Below are 20,693 nucleotides of genomic sequence, written 5' to 3'. Positions count from 1 at the left end.
TCGGCCTTATGTGATGGTCCCCACTTGGGTTTGACCTGCCATTTTCAAAATTTCCGTTGTTAGTGCGTGCCATTTGGGGAAGGACGCCTTACGTGGTGCTTTTCTATTGGTCCATCTTGCATGCTATCTATTGTCGTGTGGAGGGATTTACACCCCCATGTCTTCTGGGTTGCCTCCTCGTCTTGTGCGCAATCCCCTTCTTAGCGCCCACGGCAACTGTGGACCCTTTCAACACCTAAAATCCAGCACGGTAGCCCGTCTGTTGTGGTGGGGTCGTCATGTACCCTCTTGGTGGTAGCCCCCTGACCACGCAGGGATCGCACTACAGATGCCAGAGCTGTTTCCTCCCCATGCATGCCAAGGAGTATGTGCCCATCTTGTCTGGGGCATGGGGACTCCGGGCAATGGGATATCGGCCAGGTACCCGTTGCTTTGGCTGGGTGGCGCCCTTGGGGAGAGCCCTCGTTCGGAGTAGGTGGCATCTGGGCGGATGTGGCGCAATGAAGCGCAATAAATCTCACCAAGCTGGTGGTCGCACTGCCACCAGCGTCTCTAAGCGAGGCAAAATTGAATTCGATGCTGCGCAATATGATCCTCAGTCGTTCCCCTCGTTGGCTGCGCCATGGGAGGGACGCAGATCTAGTGCCAAGCAGGAGCCTTATTTACCACAATACCTTGTCTGCCGCAGGACTGATGGTGACTCCTTTCTTTCGACAAAGCCTATGTTTTTTGTGGAACACCTGGAGGATAAGTTTGGGGAAGTGGCGGGTTTGTCTAAAGTGAGGAATGGGTCCATCCTCCTCAAGACGTCCTCCCCAGCCCAGTCACGGGCGTTGCTCTTGTGTGATAAGCTGGGAGACGTCCCTGTTACCGTCACTCCCCACAGTAGCTTAAATATGGTCCAGGGGATTATTTACCATCGCGACCTCTTGTTACAGTCCGATGACGAGCTGAGAGCTGACTTGGAACGACGTGGTGTGCATTTTGTCCGTCGTGTGCACAGAGGACCCAAGACCAACAGGGTGGCCACCGGTGCCTTTATCTTGGCCTTCGAGGGTGCAGTATTGCCTGAGAAGGTCAAGGTAATGGTTTACCGTTGTGACGTCAAGCCATACGTCCCTCCCCCGATGCGGTGCTTCCAGTGCTGGAAGTTTGGGCATATGTCCTCCCGCTGCCCATCCAGCGCCACATGTCGAGATTGCGGACGCCCCTCTCATCCCGATTCTCCATGTGCGCCTCCGCCTGTCTGTGTCAACTGTGGGGAACACCACTCTCCATGCTCGCCGGACTGCCCTGTTCTTCATAAGGAGCGAAAGATTATGGAATTTAAGACCCTGGACCGGCTTACTTATCGCGAGGCAAAACTGAAATTTGAAAGGTTGCATCCTGTCCCTCTTCAAACTTCTTATGCTCCAGCTATGTTATCGTCGCCCTCGCGGGCGGCAGTTGTCGCCTCCTCTGTGCCGCCTTCAGTTGGCCCTCGGGGCCGTCCATCTCTGTCTGCCTCCCTCGTGTCTGGGGGCAAGCCTTCCTCTGTTGCCCCCTTAGCAGTTGGGGGCAAACCCCCTTCTGTCACTCCCCCCGCACATGCTTCAGGAGTGACATCTGCTCCAAAACCAGGGGGCTCGATCCCTCCCCCTCCCCCTTCTCTGCCGGCGTCGTCTCCGCCGGCGTCGTCTCTGCCGGCTCCTCTCTCGCGGAAGGGGTCCCTCGGGGCCCTCCCTTCTTCCGTTTCTTCTCCTACCCCGCCGGATGTCAGCCAGTGGCTGAAGGTTCATCCACCTGCTGGTCGTAGGGCTTCTGCGTCGTCGTCAGCCTCCGACACTCCTTCAGAGAAACTCTCCCAGCCCTCTAAGCCAAAGGACAGACGCGAGGAGGAGGACCGGAACGTGTCCAAGAAGGAGGACGCTCCGGCAGTTTCAGTACCGCCTGCTGTCAATAGCTCTGGCTCTGGGGATGTGGTGGAGATCCTCGCCTCTGCCGCGGATCTCGCCCTCACGGAACCCTCGGGGACCTCTCCTATGGACACAGCTGACTCTCGCTCAGTGGCGGCCGTTGACTCTGCGGCGCCGTCTGCCTCTTAGTCGCCTTTACGCCCTCCCAGTCCCTTCCTGCTTCCATTCTCCAGTGGAATTGCGGCGGTTATTTCCGCCACCTGCCTGAGCTCCGGATGCTTCTGAGTGTTTCCCCTGTTCTGTGCATTGCTCTTCAGGAAACTTGGTTTCCAGCAATGCGGACCCCTGCCCTTCGCGGTTATCGGGGATACTATAAGAACCGCGCTGACTGTCAACGAGCTTCAGGTGGAGTTTGCCTCTTTGTTCACCACTCTGTCTGTAGCTCACCAGTACCCCTTCTGACGCCTTTAGAGGCAGTCGCTGTCAGGATTGAGCTCTCGCCGGCTATTACTGTTTGCTCTGTTTACGTTCCTCCGTATGGGCAACTCCCCCGACATGTCTTGGCTGCGCTGCTGGCTCAACTCCCGCCGCCATTGCTGCTTCTGGGCGATTTCAATGCCCACAACCCTCTATGGGTTGGGACTGTCTCCGATGACCGCGGTCGCGCTGTGGAGCATGTGTTGGCTCAGCTCGACCTTAGCCTCTTGAAAACCGGTGCTCCCACGCATTTCAGTGTGGCCCATGGCTCGTTCTCGGCCATCGATCTCTCTCTTTGCAGCCCCGGACTTGTCCCATCCCTTTACTGGAGAGTGCATCCTGATCTGTGTGGTAGTGACCATTTTCCCATCTATTTGTCACTGCCCCAGTGTCATTCTTCTGGGCGCCTGCCCCGCTGGGCTCTCAACAGGGCTGACTGGCCGGCTTTTACTTCCGCTGCCACCATTGCTTCTCTCCCACAGGGTGACATTGACGAGGTAGTCCGTGTCTTGACCTTGTCAATTATTTCTGCGGCCGAGACTGCCATCCCTCGCTCTTCTGGACTCCCTTGGAGGAAGTCTGTCCCCTGGTGGTCGCCAGAGATTGCTGAGGCTATTCGCGACCGTAGGCGGGCTCTCCAGCGTCATAAGCAGCACCCGTCTCTGGAGACCCTCATCGCCTTTAAGAAGCTCCGTGCCTTGGCCCGTCGTCTTATTGCACGGCGTAAGCAGGAATGCTGGGAGAGGTACATTTCATCCTTGGGCTCCCGTGTCTCCCCGTCGCTCGTGTGGTCCCGCATCCGGCGGATTTATGGATACCAGGCCCCTATGGGTGTCCCTGGAATCTCCCTGGACGGCGCTGTCTGCACGGACGCTGCCACCATTGCTGACCACCTTGCCACGCACTTTGCTACGAGCTCTGCGACTGCAACTTACCCTCCTGCCTTTCGCTCTCTAAAGGAGCGCGCCGAGCGGACGCCGTTATCGTTCCACACACGTCGTTCTGAAACATACAATGCTCCTTTCAGCGAGAGGGAATTCCTCGCTGCCCTCGCCAATTGCCCTGATACAGCGCCAGGACCGGACTGCATCCACGCGCAGATGCTGAAGCATCTCTCCAGGGACTGCCAGAGACACATCCTCACCATCTTTAACCGCATTTGGAGCGAGGGCGTTTTCCCGTCGCAATGGCGAGAGGGTGTTATCGTTCCCATCTTGAAGCCCGGTGCGGACCCTCTGGCGGTGGACGGCTATCGTCCCATTACACTAACCAACGTTTTGTGCAAATTGCTCGAACGTATGGTGGGGCGGCGTTTGTGTTGGGTCCTTGAGTCGCGCGGTCTCCTCGCTCCATCCCAGGGTGGCTTCCGTCAGGGCCGGTCTGCTGCGGACAATTTGGTGCGGCTGGAATCTGCTATCTGTACGGCCTTTTCCCGCCGTCAGCATCTCGTTGCTGTATTTTTTGATCTGCGGAAGGCATATGACACAACATGGAGGCATCACATCCTTGCTACGTTGCGCGAGTGGGGTCTTCGTGGTCAGCTCCCAGCTTTTCTTCAAAACTTTTTATTGCGCCGCTCTTTCCGGGTGCAAGTCGGTGCTGCCTCTTGTTCATCTTATATACAGGAAAATGGCGTCCCGCAGGGCTCGGTGTTGAGCGTTTCCTTATTTCTAGTGGCCATTAATGGTCTGGCTGCAGCCGTGGGGTCGTCGGTGTCTCCTTCTTTGTATGCTGACGACTTCTGCATCTCATTTAGCTCAACGACTACGGGAGTCGCCGAACGCAGGCTGCAAGCAGCCGTTCGCAAGGCGGCATCATGGGCTCTGACTCATGGATTTCAGTTCTCTGCGGCCAAGACTCGAGTTATGCACTTCTGCAGGCGTCGGACGGTCCACCCTCATCCGGAACTTTACCTCGACAGTCACCTACTTGAAGTGGTGGACACTAGCCGCTTCTTAGGACTCGTCTTTGATGCCCGGCTCACTTGGGTTCCTCATATTACTCAGCTGAAGCAAAAGTGCTGGCAGCACCTCAACGCCCTCCGCTGCCTGAGCCATGTGTCTTGGGGTGCAGATTGCAGCACGCTGTTGCGATTGTACAGAGCCCTTGTGCAGTCCAGGCTTGATTATGGGAGCCTGGCCTATGGGTCTGCATCGCCCTCAGTGTTGACGTTGTTGGACCCCATACACCACTGTGGGGTTCGGCTTGCAACTGGCGCTTTCCGTACAAGCCCCGTGGATAGTCTGCTGGTGGAGGCCGGGGTTCCCCCGCTGCGGATTTGCTGCCACCGACTGCTCGCCGACTATGCTGTCCACGTGCATTGCTCACTGGGCCATCCCAATCATCGCCTGCTTTTCCCTGCCAGGGTTCTCCCTCTGCCCGACCGGCGACCTAGGTCTGGGCTTTCCATTGCTGTCCGCGTCCAGTCCCTGCTGTCTGAACTGGGGTCGTTCCCTCTTCTGCCGCCCTTCCGGGCCTGTGCACCCACGCCTCCCTGGTGTATGACCCGTTCGTCCGTCCGCCTGGACTTGGCACGGGAACCCAAGGATTCGGTTCCGCATGTGGCCCTCCGTCACCGTTTTCTTGCGCTCGTCGCCTCATTTTCAGGCTGTGAGCCTGTCTACACTGATGGTTCCCTGGTGGATGGTCGTCCTGCTTACGCTTTTGCTCACGCTGCCCATGTTGAACAGCGCTCCTTGCCGGCTGGCTGCAGTATTTTTACTGCAGAGCTGGTGGCCATATTGCGCGCTCTTGAGCATATGCGTTCCTGCTCAGGTACGTCCATCGTCATCTGCAGTGACTCCCTGATCCAGGCTATCGACCGCTGCTATACCTCTTCTCCTCTGGTATCCTTTATTCAGGAGTCTGTTTTTGCCATTACCCGCTCTGGTCGTTCGGTGGTCTTTGTTTGGACGCCAGGTCACGTTGGCATCCCGGGGAATGAACTTGTCGACAGGCTGGCCAAAGGGGCGGTCGACACCCCCACTTTGGCGATCGGCCTCCCGGCTTGTGATTTGCAGCTGGCGTTGCGCCGTAAGGTGCTTCAGATGTGGCGTGACGAGTGGCGTAGCCTGACTTCTCCGAATAAACTGCGGGCTGTTAAGGAGACGACCGATGTGTGGCAGTCCTCCCTGCGGGCTTCTCGCAGGGACTCTGTCATCCTGTGTCGGCTCCGCATCGGCCATACCTACCTGACGCACGGACATCTTTTGCGTCAGGAGGATCCCCCCCTGTGTCAGTGTGGGTCCCGGTTGACGGACGCCCATATTTTGTTGGAGTGTCCCCGCCTGCACACCCTCCGGCAGACTTTTAATCTCCCGGGCACGTTGCCTTTGGTTTTATGCGACGATGCCTCCATGGCTGACGACGTTTTAAATTTTAGCCGTGGTAGTCCTTTTCATGGTTCCATTTAGGGGGGACCTGTCCCTTTCCCTTTCTGTGTATCTTGTCCTCGAGTGTCCCATTGGTCGCAGATTTTAATGTGTGTATTCGGGTGGTTGACTCTTTCCCAATTTTTGTTCCCATGGTCAGTCAACCAGTCTCCGACCCTCTTATTTTCTTCCGTTTCTTTCTGTCAAGTGTTCCTCTGTACTCTTCTTGTCTCTAGTGTTCGCTGCCACATTGATCTTCTTTCAGTGACTGGGGGGAGGGGCGTCTCCTCCCCCCCTTGGGGTTTTACCTGTTCCGTAAATTTTGTTTCGCCGGTTTTTTGGAATGGGGGACTGATGACCTTAGCTGTTTAGTCCCCCTTAACCATCCCAACAACAACAACAACAACTCTGACAGAATTACAATGTCATCGGCAAACCTCAAAGTTTTTATTTCTTCTCCATGTGATACCTACTCCGAAATTTTCTTTTGTTTCCTTTACTGCTTGCTCAATATACAGATTGAATAACATCGGGGAGAGGTTACAACCCTGTCTCACTCCCTTCCCAACCACTGCCTCCCTTTCTTGTTCCTCGACTCTTATAACTGCCATCTGGTTTCTGTACAAATTGTAAATAGCCTTTCGCTCCCTGTATTTTACCCCTGCCACCTTTAGAATTTGAAAGAGAGTATTCCAGTCAACATTGTCAAAAGCTCTCTCTAAGTCTACCAATGCTAGAAACGTAGGTTTGCCCTTCCTTAATCTTTCTTCTAAGACAAGTCGTAAGGTCAGTATTGCCTCACGTGTTCCAGTGTTTCTACGGAATCCAAACTGATCTTCCCCGAGGTCGGCTTCTACCAGTTTTTCCATTCGTCTGTAAAGAACTCGCGTTAGTATTTTACAGCTGTGGCTTATTAAACTGATAGTTTGGTAATTTTCATATCTGTCACCACCTGCTTTCTTTGGGATTGGAATTATTACATTCTTCCTGAAGTCTGAGGGTATTTCGCCTGTCTCATACATCTTGCTCACCAGATGGTAGAGTTGTGTCAGGACTGGCTCTCCCAAGGCCATCAGTAGTTCCAATGGAATGTTGTCTACTCCCGGGGCCTTGTTTCGACTTAGGTCTTTCAGTGCTCTGTCAAATTCTTCACGCAATATCATATCTCCCATTTCATCTTCATCTACATCCTCTTCCATTTCCATAATATTGTCCTCAAGTACATCGCCTTTGTATAGACCCTCTATATACTCTTCCACCTTTCTGCTTTCCCTTCTTTAGTTAGGACTGGGTATCCATCTGAGCTCTTGATATTAATACAGGTGGTTCTCTCTTTTCCAAAGGTCTCTTTAATTTTCCTGTAGACAGTATCTATCTTACCCTAGTGAGATAAGCCTCTACATCCTTACGTTTGTCCTCTAGCCAACCCTGCTTAGCCATTTTGCACTTCCTGTCAATATCATTTTTGAGACGTTTGTATTCCTTGTTGCCTGCTTCATTTACTGCATTTTTATATATTCTCCTTTCATCAATTAAATTCAATATTTCTTCTGTTACCCAAGGGTTTCTACTAGCCCTTGTTTTTTACCTACTTGATCCTTTGCTGCCTTCACTATTTCATCCCTCAAAGCTACCCATTCTTCTTCTACTGTATTTCTTTCCCCCATTCCTGTGAATTGCTCCCTTATGCTCTCACTGAAACTCTGTACAACCTCTGGTTCTTTCAGTTTATCCAGGTCCCATCTCCGTAATTTCCCACCTTTTTGAAGTTTCTTCAGTTTTAATCTACAGGTCATAACCAATAGATTGTGGTCAGGGTCCACATCTGCCCCTGGAAATGTCTTACAATTTAAAACCTGGTTCCTAAATCTCTGTCTTACCATTATATAATCTATCTGGTACCTTTTAGTATCTCCAGGGTTCTTCCATGTATACAACCTTCTTTCGTGATTCTTAAACCAAGTGTTAGCTATGATTAAGTTGTGCTCTGTGCAAAATTCTACCAGTTGGCTTCCTCTTTCATTTCTTAGTCCCAGTCCATATTCACCTACTATGTTTCCTTCTCTCCCTTTTCCTACACTCGAATTCCAGTCACCCATGACTATTAAATTTTCGTCACCCTTCACTATCTGAATAATTTCTTTTATTTGATCATACATTTCTTCAATTTCTTCATCTGCAGAGCTAGTTGGCATATAAACTTGTGCTACTGTAGTAGGTGTGGGCTTCGTATCTATCTTGGCCACAATAATGCGTTCACTTTGCTGTTTGTAGTAGCTTACCCGCATTCCTATTTTTCTATTCATTATTAAACCTACTCCTGCATTACCCATATTTGATTTTGTGGTTATAACCCTGTAGTCACCTGACCAGAAGTCTTGTTCCTCCTGCCACCGAACTTCACTAATTCCCACTATATCTAATTTTAACCTATCCATTTCCCTTTTTAAATTTTCTAACCTACCTGCCCGATTAAGGGATCTGACATTCCACGCTCCGATCCGTAGAACGCCAGTTTTCTTTCTCCTGATAACGTCATCCTCTTGAGTAGTCCCCGCCCGGAGATCCGAATGGGGGACTATTTTACCTCCGGAATATTTTACCCAAGAGGACGCCATCATCATTTAATGCTGCATGCCCTCGGGAAAAATTACGACCGTAGTTTCCCCTTTCTTTCAGCCGTTCGCAGTACCAGCATAGCAAAGTTGTTTTGGTTATTGTTAAAAGGCCAGATCAGTCAATCATCCAGACTGTTGCCCTTGCAACTACTGAAAAGGCTGCTGCCCCTCTTCAGGAACCACACGTTTGTCTGGCCTCTCAACAGATACCCCTCAATTGTGGTTGTACCTACGGTATGGGGCACGCAAGCCTCCCCACCAATGGCAAGGTCCATGGTTCATGGGGCGGAGGGGGGGGGGGGGGGTGCAATGCCTCATATAAATATGTTTCTGCTACTAAGATGCAGTGAGGTACTGCTTTGAATGCTTTTTAACCACAGCTGAGTTGGCCTTTAAATTTATAAAAGAGTGTGGCTCTTCTAATTATCAGGCTATGCCAAAGCTATGGAATTAATATTATGCTTTTTCTTGGATTCTGCTCACTGTCCATCTTCTCTGTCCCAGCCCTCCAAACCTCACCCCTATCCAACCCCCCTCCCCCACCTTTTTCCAGTACCTCATACAAACGTAATGTGAATTTTACATTTGGTATGGTGTTTTATACATGGAAAAATGTGTTTCATTGGTGTTAAGTAATTGCCTTAAACAATATGAAAATGCATATGTAATTGGCCTCGTAATAATTACAGCTAGCTTCATTTTGCAGCTTATTTGATCTTACCGTGTATAATCCATGGAGAAGAAATAAAATCTTTGAGGTTCGCTGATGACATTGTAATTCTGTCAGAGACAGCAAAGGACTTGAAGAACAGTTGAACGGAGTGGACAGTGTCTTGAAAGGAGGGTATAAGATGAACATCAACAAAAGCAACGTCAGGATAATGGAATGTAGTCGAATTAAGTCGGGTGATGCTGAGGCAATTAGATTAGGAAATGAGAGAATTAAAGTAGTAAAGGAGTTCTGCTATTTGGGGAGCAAAATAACTGATGATGGTCGAAGTAGAGAGAATATAAAATGTAGACTAGGAATGGCAAGGAAAGTGTTTCTGAAGAAGAGAAATTTGTTAACATTGAGTATAGATTTAAGTGTCAGGAAGTCTTTTCTGAAAGTATTTGTATGGAGTGTAGCCATGTATGGAAGTGAAACATGGACGATAAATAGTTTAGACAAGAAGAGAATGGAAGCTTTCGAAATGTGATGCTACAGAAGAATGCTGAAGATTAGATGGGTAGATCACATAACTAATGAGGTGGTGTTGAATAGGGTTGGGGAGAAAAGAAGTTTGTGACACAACTTGACTAGAAGACGGGATCAGTTGGTAGGACATGTTCTGCGGCATCAAGGGATCACCAATTTAGTATTGGAGGGCAGCATGGAAGATAAAAATCATAGGGGGAGACCAAGAGATGAATACACTAAGCAGATTCAAAAGGACATATGTTGCAGTAAGTACTGGGAGATGAAGAAGCTTGCACAGGATAGAGTAGCATGGAGAGCTGCATTAAACCAGTCTCAGGACTGAAGACCACAACAGCAACATGTATTGTAACTGTAAATAAAAATACAAACTTATGTACCATTGGTGATCCTCTGTTTGTTGGAAGAATGTTCTGAGATAATAAAGACTAGTTGGTACAGACATTGTTAGTTTGTTAGTATTTTACGTGGCGCCTAGTTAGCTTGATTTCATAATTCTGTTATGTGAAAAGATGTGTAAGTCAATTCTGAAAGTGAAATAATCAAACTACAATTTACTTTTCAGAGGGATTGTCTCCAAATGACAAGGAAGACTATGAGCCCTGGCCAAATTACAGATTTACTGGTAAGTTATGATAATACCCGAGTGCCTTTTTTTTGTGAAGTTTTGTTTGATTTATAATTAATCATCTCTGCTGTAAAATGTTCATACTTTTAAATTATAGAAATGTAAAGGATGAGCACAAAGTCTTATCCTGATTATAAAAATTTATAACAGAATAACTGTTAGACGTAAGTTATATTTTGTGCCATTATGTAGGTTACTGTTACATAAAAAAAACCACTTACGTTCGTAAACCTCAGCGTGTGCCCCCTTGGTAGCTCAGAGAATGTCGAGGTGGTATTCCAGTTCCTGCTAGGTGTTACGTAACATGTGTTCTGTCTCAGTACTCACAGCAGCTTGTATCCAAGCCTTCAGTTTGTCAATGTCAGCAACTGGTGTGACGAAGACTCTGTCCTTGATACAGCTCCAGAAAAAAGTCAAGGGGTGTAATGTCTGGAAAGGGGAGTAATGTCCGGATCGATGGGTGGGAAGGAACGGTCCAGCACCCTGGCCGTCCCGCCTTCCAGACACCAGTTGCTGACGTCGAAGAACTGATGGCTAGGATACAAGCTACTGTGGGTACTGTGACAGAACAAATGTTAGGAAACACTTGGCAGGAACTGGTATACCACCTCGACATTCTCCGAGCTACCAAGGGAGCACACGTTGAGGTTTACTAATGTAAGTAGTTTAAAAAAAAACTAGTAACACTAACCTATGTAACAGCATCAAATGTAACTTATTATACATGATGATAGTATCTGTTCCCGAAAGAACAGTTACTGTAGATGACCGTGCAGCTTTGCTAGAAATGAAACGATAATTAAATGGACACCCTAGCTGCAAACAGCTGCTTACATGGCAAGAGATCCCGGGTTCGAGCCCCGGTTGGGGCACACATTTTCAGCATGTCCCTAATGAAGTACATCAATGCCTGTTTGCAGCTAGGGTGTCCATTTAATTATCGCTTTGTTACTTATTATGTCAAATTCTGTCATAAATTTTTATAATCAGGGCAAGACTTTTTGCTCATCCTGTATATCACAAAAAGGAAGCTGGAAAAATTGACGTGCACAGTCCTTTACTACCCTACCCATGCTGACAGCTTCAACGATCTAGCAGACAGCATTAGGCATGGAGGTTAAAGTTTGATTTTCTGTAACCAAATCAGGTTTATAATCATCATCATTCCTTTCTCAGACGTTATGTCTGGTTAAAAATGGAAAGTGATGCGGACATTGATCAAGTGAGACTTCCTTTTAACTGTGCGGTATGTTAAATTGCATTTAGAAACTTTCGGGTAATTGAACATGTATCAACAATTACAGATTTCTGTAGTTGTATACATATGTTTGGATGTAGCTGTATTGTGTTGATGTACTGGTGGATATTGTGTGGTATGACTCCTGTAATTGATAGTATAATTGGTACAATGTCAACTTTATCCTGATGCCACATGTCCTTGACTTCCTCAGCCAGTTGGATGTATTTTTCAATTTTTTTCTCCTGTTATCTTCTGTGTATTTGTTGTATTGGATATGGATATTTCTTTTAGTTGCGCTAATTTCTTCTTTTTATTCGTGAGTATGATGTCAGGATTGTTATGTGGTGTTGTTTTATCTGTTATAATGGTTCTGTTCCAATATCATTTGTATTCATCATTCTCCAGTACATTTTATGGTGCATACTTGTATGTGGGAACATGTTTTATTATTTTATGTTGTATGGCAAGTTGTTGTTGTATTATTTTTGCTACATTGTTGTGCCTTCTGGGGTATTCTGTATTTGCTGGTATTGTACATCCACTTGTGATGTGATCTACTGTTTCTGTTTGTTGTTTGCAAAGCCTGCATTTATCTGTTGTGGTATTGGGATCTTTAATAATATGCTTGCTGTAATATCTGGTGTCTATTGTTTGATCCTGTATTGCAATCATGACTCCTTCAGTCTCGCTGTATATATTGCCTTTTCTTAGCCATGTGTTAGATGCGTCTTGATCGATGTGTGGCTGTGTTAGATTATACGGGTGCTTGCCATGTAGTGTTTTCTTTTTCCAATTTACTTTCTTCGTATCTGTCGATGTTATGTGATCTAAAGGGTTGTAGAAGTGGTTATGAAATTGCAGTGCTGTAGTCGATGTATTTATGAGAGTGATTGCTTTGTGTATTTTGCTAGTTTCTGCTCGTTCTATAAAGAATTTTCTTAAATTATCTAACTGTCCATAATGTAGGTTTTTTTTATGTCGGTAAAACCACTTTTTCCTCCCTTTCTGCTTAATGTGAATCTTTCTGTTGCTGAATGTATGTGATGTATTCTATATTTGTGGCATTGTGATCGTGTAAGTGTATTGAGTGCTTCTAGGTCTGTGTTAATCAGTTTCACTACTCCAGATGAGTAAGTCAGTATTGGATTATTATTATTATTATTTTCTTGTAGTAGTTTTGAGGCCAAACTGCTGGCTCAGAACCATCACTACCAAAACCTAATTTACAGAGAAAGTAGATATCTGACTTGATTCCTCCATCTATTGTGATGTATAGATCACATCAAGGAGAACTTTCAGGGATGTGGAGTAAGTTAAAGTATACTTTAACAAAACTAAATGAGTCAATCATTAAGTCATAAAACTTGGCTGTTCCACTGACTGTTACTTATTTTTACCAGCAATTTAAAATAATAAATTTAAAGAATGCTCAACTAGAAAAAAAAGTCTGGATTTCAGAATATCTCGTTTATCAAATTGGCACATTTAAATGGCCATCTTCAGATTAAGAACACTATTTTCCTAGAGTTGGTGACATAGTGAACAGCTGAATATGGTCACAATAAAAACTGCAGCCACGGTTGTGTCCATACACAGCTGTTCAGTGTAGCCAGATCCAAGCAAATGGTGCTCATAATGTGAAGATGATCTTTTAAATAAGCGAAAACCAGTCATTTTAATAGATGAGGTAATCTGTGAGCTTGACTGTTTTTCTGATTGATAATCAAGAACAGATAGCTGCTACCCCCTTACCATGTTGGGTAAAAATTATGAAATAAAGCTGTTGAAGAAGAAGAAGAAAGGGAAATAGAAAGGGGTGGGGGAGATTATGGAGGGGAGTGGGTCACTACTTCCTCAGGTACATCTCCTGTTGGGAACTTAATATTTCTTTCATTACAGTGATATTTTTCAGAGAAAATAGTTAATTACATGTGTAAAACAGTGCAACACTGCCTGTCGGCTAGTTCCACTGTAAAAACAGCTATTTGCCATGTAGCTAACACATGGTTTCAATCTTTGAATGTAGATAATTATGATGTAGACATAGTGGCTAATGTGATAAGGTTTAAATTTCATATGAATTGGTAGGGAGTCTCTGTTTCTTGCTTTGCATCCTGGGAGCTTGTTAAATCCGCTCTAAACAGGAGATGTGGTGGCAAACATACATGAAAATTATTTTTTTATCTTGTATTTCCCTTGTACCAGTCACAGTTTAGCAAACGTCATTAAGAAGTATAGGAAGAGTGTGAGAATTCAAATGTCCTTAAAAAGACCTCTATAAGATAGGTGGTTATCTACTTCATACAACAGTATTACAGTTCCCTTCTGCTGAGTAAATACTAAGTTTACTTTATATGAACTTTGATAGACGATAATTTCATAAGACAACTGTGTGTGGAAATATGCAAAATAAGCTTATCTTTTTTGTCTTTAATTCAACACAATAAGGGACATTTAAGGATGTATTGTGGTAAACTGAAAATCTTCCTTAGTTTGTGTCTACTCCATTTTAACTTTGTATCCAGCTGGATTCTAAGGATGTGTACACACATTGTTTCGTTTAGTGTATCACCATGCTAGCAGATGTTTCCCTTGTTTGAAATTGTACAATGAGTCTTTATTAGATTGTGACTGCTTACTGTGAATAAATTCTAGTTCTGTGCATCTGAGCTACAGTACGTACGGTTTTGTTTTAGCCCTTGATGGGTATGTTTAGTTATTGGAAGGTAATTATGTAGATCAAGAACAAGAACAAGAGTGAACCCCTGTCACTCCTTGTGTGCCTTCACATTTGATGTTCCCCCAAGCTGAGTTGGTTTCATTCATGTTGCAAATTCCATTAGAGCACAGCATGCATCAGTGGCAGCAACAAACATTTTTCATCACATCAAGGCATCTTGTGGAGTGGGCATTCACATCCAAAGCTGTAACCAATGATGGATTGCAACCCATTTATAGATGGAGAACCAGTGTTACATTTTAGCAACTGGCAACTGGACACAGGTTGACTTGCTAATATGGTTTGGAATGACAGCGTGGAGTATCTAGTTGCGGTAGTGTTAAATGCATCCACACTGTCTCAAAATTGCATATTGACAAGTTCCTCAGTGCATATGATTAACCATACAATGGAACTATATGAAATAAGATGCTGTGTGAAGACATACCATTTCATAAAGTTATTTTCTTTACTACACATTCTTTCTCATATTTCATTAGTAATGTTTTCTTGTATCAGTGGTAATAGATTTGAAGAATTACGTCGCATTGACCCTCTATTGTATGACTTCTCTCTCTCTCTCTCTCTCTCTCTCTCTCTCTCTCTCTCTCTCTCTCTCTTTTAAAAAAGGGAAACACTGTCAATAAAGAGCATCTGGGGGGTAGGGTCTGACACACACAACACTGTGTGATAGGTTGAACATAGAAATTTTGATGTAATTTTGATTTATTCGATATTTTAGTTTTGTTGCCATACGACAACACTATGCGTATGTCAACACACTTCCCAGAAGACTCGCAACACTTTTTTTTACATACATGTATAAAATGACTTAGGAAAGATACACAAATGGGCTTCTACACACATTTATGAATAGTTTTAGGTGAAAAACTGTTGCTTTTCTGTTTTCATAAAATATTTTGTCATATTATTCAACAATTAGATACGTCATTTCATTGCTCATTGTGAAAATTCAATAAAATAGTTTTTATTTGCAGTGAAACGTAAATGCACTTTGCATTTCAAACACAGCACTCTCCCAATTCCATTGCATGATGGAACTTTGCACCTTCCTTTGAGATCCATAATAGGCACATGTCCTGTGCCATCTAGCCGCATATCTTTTTCACGCAGTGCAGCTGTTGGCCCTTTCTTATTTTTGCCATGTAGGCTCTCAATAGAATTACTTCTAGGTCTTTCTTGCCTTACTTTTTCTCTGGAACAACAATCCTCTATCTATTGCCTTCTTGAACTCAGCTAAAGCAAGCATGCTTTTCCAATGCATTCCACTTGATAGCTCATCTCTTCTGTAAAGAAACAAAGTTCTCTACCATCAGGTCTAGAAAACAAAAAAATATTCTGTGATACAATTTTTTTTGGAATGTATCTGAATCCTATACAATGCTAGAACAGAATCCACAAGATCTAAATCACCCATGAACTGAACTGATTATACTCTACTACTGCCCTGGGTCAAGGCACCTTGACTGATTTCAACTACTTGTCAAATCTTTCTACTTCAGTCATTGGATTTTCTCCCACAAAATTGCTGAATGTCACAAATCTGTTGTCATGCCACTTTACAGCAGTATACTGCATATTTCCCATGGAACACTTTCATCTGTTTCATCTCTTCCAGATTTGTTCATTTTCTTGTCAGAGTCGAAAACATATCGTTTTAAGCGATTGGAACAAACAGTGCTTAGGCTGTAGACTCCTCTTTCTGCCAGGTTCATTTGCAGACCTATAACTACAGAACCAGTTGTCAAAAAAATACCTTACAATTTTTGTTCTCAGGTATTACACTAGCTAGCCTTAGCATATCATTTCCACTGGCTCCTCTGTCAGGAAGATGTTCATTTTGATTAGTTCTGCCAGTATACAGTTCAAAGTTGTGTACTAAACCATTCACATGAGATAGCAGAAACATCTTGTAGCCTCCTCCTCCTCCTCTTCCCTTTTTTTTTAAAAAAAATATATAAAAAGCTCTTCCATTGAATGACGACCTCTGAAAGGTATAATCTGCTCATCGAGACCAAATTTTTTGCAGCTTCAGTAGCACTTTACATTTAGAAACAGTACGGTCAATAAGGCTTCTGATTTTGTATATAGGATCATACCCTGGCTCTCCTTTGGGGATTGTTCTCGAATTGTCAGCAAAATTTGTTAATTTTTACTTGTTCAAAGCAATTTACACATTCTACCAGCTACAATGGGAACTCAAATCACAGGATTCCAGTAATGACTAGTAGAAGTGTTCTCGCGACCCATTCTCACAACTTTACTTATGTCTGTACTTCGTCTCCTACTTTCCAAACTTCACATTAGCTCCCTCGCGAAATAGAAATACTATTGGCACAACGCAAAAGTATGGAAACGCTTTGATCGCACAATTCTTGGGTTACACATTTCAAATTTTCATCATCAGACAGAATATTTAGGTCTAACTTTAGTAACAGGCCCTTGAAAGTGAGCACACAAGTTGGACTCCTTTCATATAGGCCTATTTGAAAGTGCTTTGTCTATTTGAAGGTAACTTGACATTTAATAAAGAATTGTATGATTTGAATGGCCACCTGCCTGTACCATGGATGTAGTTCTACATCAAGTGAAAGGAAAAACTATTCATTAGTTAGGTGGGTTGCATATTTCATGGTAAAATATTTGCATAATATGGGCTCAAACTCACTTCACTAGTCATGTATATGTTGTAAATGTCCCTGTAACTCAAGGCATTCAGTCTTACACTCTGATAAACTTTACAAACAAAAACCGCACATCAGGTACTGTGCCAGCAATTTCAGACATGACTGTAACACAAACTAATTGTGCTTTTAATGACGATGTAAATGTTGTAGTTGTGAGATCTGTTATTGTAGATGTGATTTGCTAATTACTTCTTCACTTGACCCAGCCCACCATTACATTACTTTTTCTTGGGTTTTAGTGTGTTATGGTTAAGGTGTGCATCTAAAACATGCTCATGTTGTGATGCATTTGACTTAATTGCAGATCACTGGTGTTGACTATCAGCAAATGAGAGTGCAGAAATACTTTGTTGATTACTCTACAATCTCTGATACGATTCCCTCGAATATCTCTAAAGATGGACTTTTAAACAAGGCAGGCTGGGAAGCTTTAACCTCTGCCTGTCACCGTTGAATCTCCCTCACATGGTACCGTCAATGTGGTGGTTGAGCATGTTGCTAGAACAATCATTTCTGCTGTGGAAAACATGATACCTTGTCCTTTAGGGTGCTTCCAGCAAAAGTCCGTACCTTGGTCGTTGCTGGAAATCGCTGAGGCCATTAAAGAGTGTCGGTGAGCTTTACAGAAACACAAGCAACACTCTTCCCGTGAGCACCTAATAACTTTTAAACAGCTCCATGCCCGTGTTAACCAGCTTAGAAACAGAGACGGAAACAGGAATGCTGTAAGAAGTAAGTATCGACCAGACCCAGAGAGGTGTCACTGGCATTAACATCAATCGTGTGTTATCTGTTGATGCAAATGCAATTGCCGAGCACTTTGCTGAGCACTATGCTTGAGCCTCCGTGTCTAAGAATTATCTCCCAGCCTTTCGCAGCCTCGAACGGTGGATGGCAAGGAAAGTCCTCTCATTCACTGGACATCACAGTGAACCCTATAATGCTCCATTTACAGAGTGGGAGCTCCTCGGCACCCTTGCACATTGCTCCGACACAGCTGCTGGGCCAGATCAGATCCACAGTCAGATGATCAAACATCTCTCATCCGACTGCAAGTGACATCTCCTCGTCATCTTTAGCCGGATCTGGTGAGATGGTGTCTTTCCATCACAATGGCGGGAGAGCACCATTATTCCAATGCTCAAACCCACAAATAACCGCTTGATGTGGATAGCTATCGGCCCATTAGCCTCACCTACATTTTGTGTAAGCTCTTTGAGTGCATGGTAAGTCGGTGGTTGTGTTGGGTCCTCGAGTCACATTGCCTACTGGCTCCATGTCAGGCATGACACGACCTGGCGACATATCCTTGCAACATTATATCCTTGCAACATTATGTGAGTGGGGTATCCAGGGCCCACTCCCAATTTTTATCCAAAATTTCCTATTGCTCCATACTTTCTGTATCCCAGTTGGTGTCTCCCATACTTCCCCCATATCGAGGAGAATGGGGTCCCGCAGGGCTCTGTATTGAGTGTATCTCTATTTTTAGTGGACATTAATGGTCTAGCTGTAGCTGGACATTAATGGTCTAGCAGCAGCTGTCAGGCCGTCCGTTTCATCTTCCCTGTATGTAGATGACTTCTGCATTTTGTACTGCTCCTCCAGTACTGGTGTTCCTGAGTGGCACCTTCAGGGAGACATCCACAAGGCGCAGTCATGGACTCTATCCCACAGTTTTCAGCTCTGAAGTCGTGTATCATTTACTTCTGTGCCATTCATCCTGAACCAGAATGTTACCTTGATGACGATCCACTTACGGTAGTGGAGACATATCGATTCTTAGGTCTGGTTTTCGATGCCCGATTGACGTGGTTTTCTCATCTTTGTCAGCTGATGCAGAAGTGCTGGCAGTACCTCAATGCCCTCCGCTGCCTAAGCAACACCAAATGGGGTGCAGATTGCTGTACGCTGCTGTGGCGGGGTGGGTATTGTACCATCAGTATTTTTGTCCTATTTCCCCTCCCCCCCTCCCCCCCACCCCCATCTCCGCCCCCTTCTAAACAAACCAACAGTATCTGACATAATCTGTAGGACATTTCAGACTTTGTGGGTTGACCTCAATGATCAATTCCTTCCAAAACTATCAATATCTCAAACTATGTTGCAACATTCAGTAGTAAACCCGTAATGACATGTATTTGCCATATGTATTTGGTACTGAGGAGGCTTTCCTGCAGACTCCAAAAATCATGTAGCCATAGGCTCGCCAATTGAAGGATTGGTCACTATTAACTTGAGGTTCCTCTGCTCTGCAAGAGAAATATCACATCACCATGGTTTGCACAGATAGAGATCCTGAAGATACTTGCTAGTGTGAGTACCCGATGTTAGTAACAGTGATGAGTCTTCAATGGACTCTCAAAGGAATGGTCCTCAGTCTGTACAATGGCTGTTACAGCCCACTAGTTCAATGTTTCTACAAGAAGAGTGATTGGCAGACATTCAGAATCAGAAGAATCGGAAAGTGGTGGCAAAAAGCTATGGAAAAAGTGCACACCTCAGTGATCCTTTTTATTGGAAACAGATTTCCAGCCATTAAAGTATGTGTTTAGTTACTCTGTTTCAGCGCACAAATTTCAACTGGTTAAAGGCTCAAAACACTCATTTTTTGTTGTAGTTCTGTCAGAAGACCTGTTTCATTTTACAGCAAATGAAATGAATAGATTTTACATGTATACCAAGGCACATACTCGCAAATGTGTGTTTCTCAACAGTCAAGCTGGAATTATACTGGAGCTGAGGAACCTTGTTGTCTTACAATTTGTCTTCTATTGGGCAAAGTTAAAAATATGAAAATTAGTGATTATTGATCCATTAATATACTTTCAACATTAGTTTTCAGCAAAATTATGTCCAGAGACTTATTTTACATTTGAAAATGCTGCACTTTAAGGATAAGTAAGCAGGTGACAGTTTCTTTTTCTCTTTGAAATTCATATGATGATTCACAGCCATTTAGTCCACATCAGAAGCCATGTATTCACAAAAGCCAGTTGTTGTTCAAAGGTAGATCATCTTTTAAACAATTTATTCCATCCAAGAGAAATACATTTGAAATATGCATTTGTACTGTGTGACTGTCAGACTGGATACATTTTGGAATTAATTGTATATACCAATGCAACAATAGAAATTGTGATTCACAATTTAGAGAAAAGTAGCAACCTAGTGCAACTTTACAACAGGGACATATTCTGTATGTTGACATGGCATTCCAGTCCAGATCCATTCCTCTGAGTTCACAAACACAGAATAGCTGCATGTAGCGGTAACAATGGGTGAAACATTAGGTAACTGAAACAGAGAAGCGAAGAAAGTGATTCTAGCAAGTGGTTTTATAAGAGAAGTGTGGATGTTGCCCACATGTAACCCAACACAAAGGGTTGAAACAGAGGAGACTGACGGAAATACTGCAACAAAGTAAATAAATAAAAAAAATTATAAAAAAAAACAGGAAACCCCAGTTTATTGTAGGTTAAAAGTAGAGTATGAGTACAGTGTACCATAGTGAGTTCTGTAATATTAGTCCATAACTACGACGACGTAACGCTGAGATGCTGTTCTCTTAAGGAGGGAGCAATGTCGCAGAAACTGTGGTGTAGTGGTTATGATACTAGACTGTTGGATGGAGGGTCACGAGTTCAAAACTCACCTGAACTCTAAAATTTTAATTTATCTATTTGGTTTGAGTACATTCTAGAAGTATGCACAAATGTCAAGAATCATTTAACTGAACTGAAATATTCTATAACAGTACATACACTGTATGTGTTCTGACCGGGCAGTTCGCTCTGCGCTCTTGTATGTGCAAGTGCTGAATAAACCTTTGTTAAATG

The 20,693-nt window shown here is 44.4% G+C and overlaps 1 protein-coding gene across 1 annotated transcript in view; it reads left to right on the top strand.

Annotated features, from left to right (window-relative positions):
- LOC126352534 (methionine aminopeptidase 1) overlaps positions 1 to 20,693 on the top strand; it is a 137,246-nt gene that overhangs the window by 38,530 nt on the left and 78,023 nt on the right. Inside the window, exon 3 of the mRNA XM_050002694.1 lies at positions 10,125 to 10,184. Coding sequence (XP_049858651.1) covers positions 10,125 to 10,184 — 60 coding nt within the window. The remainder of the gene's footprint in view (positions 1 to 10,124; positions 10,185 to 20,693) is intronic.

This window comes from Schistocerca gregaria, chromosome 1 (genome assembly GCF_023897955.1).
Source record: "Schistocerca gregaria isolate iqSchGreg1 chromosome 1, iqSchGreg1.2, whole genome shotgun sequence".
Classification (NCBI taxonomy): Eukaryota; Metazoa; Arthropoda; class Insecta; order Orthoptera; family Acrididae; genus Schistocerca; species Schistocerca gregaria.
Note: the sequence above shows the minus strand (reverse complement) of the source record. Positions and strands in the feature narration are given on the sequence as shown.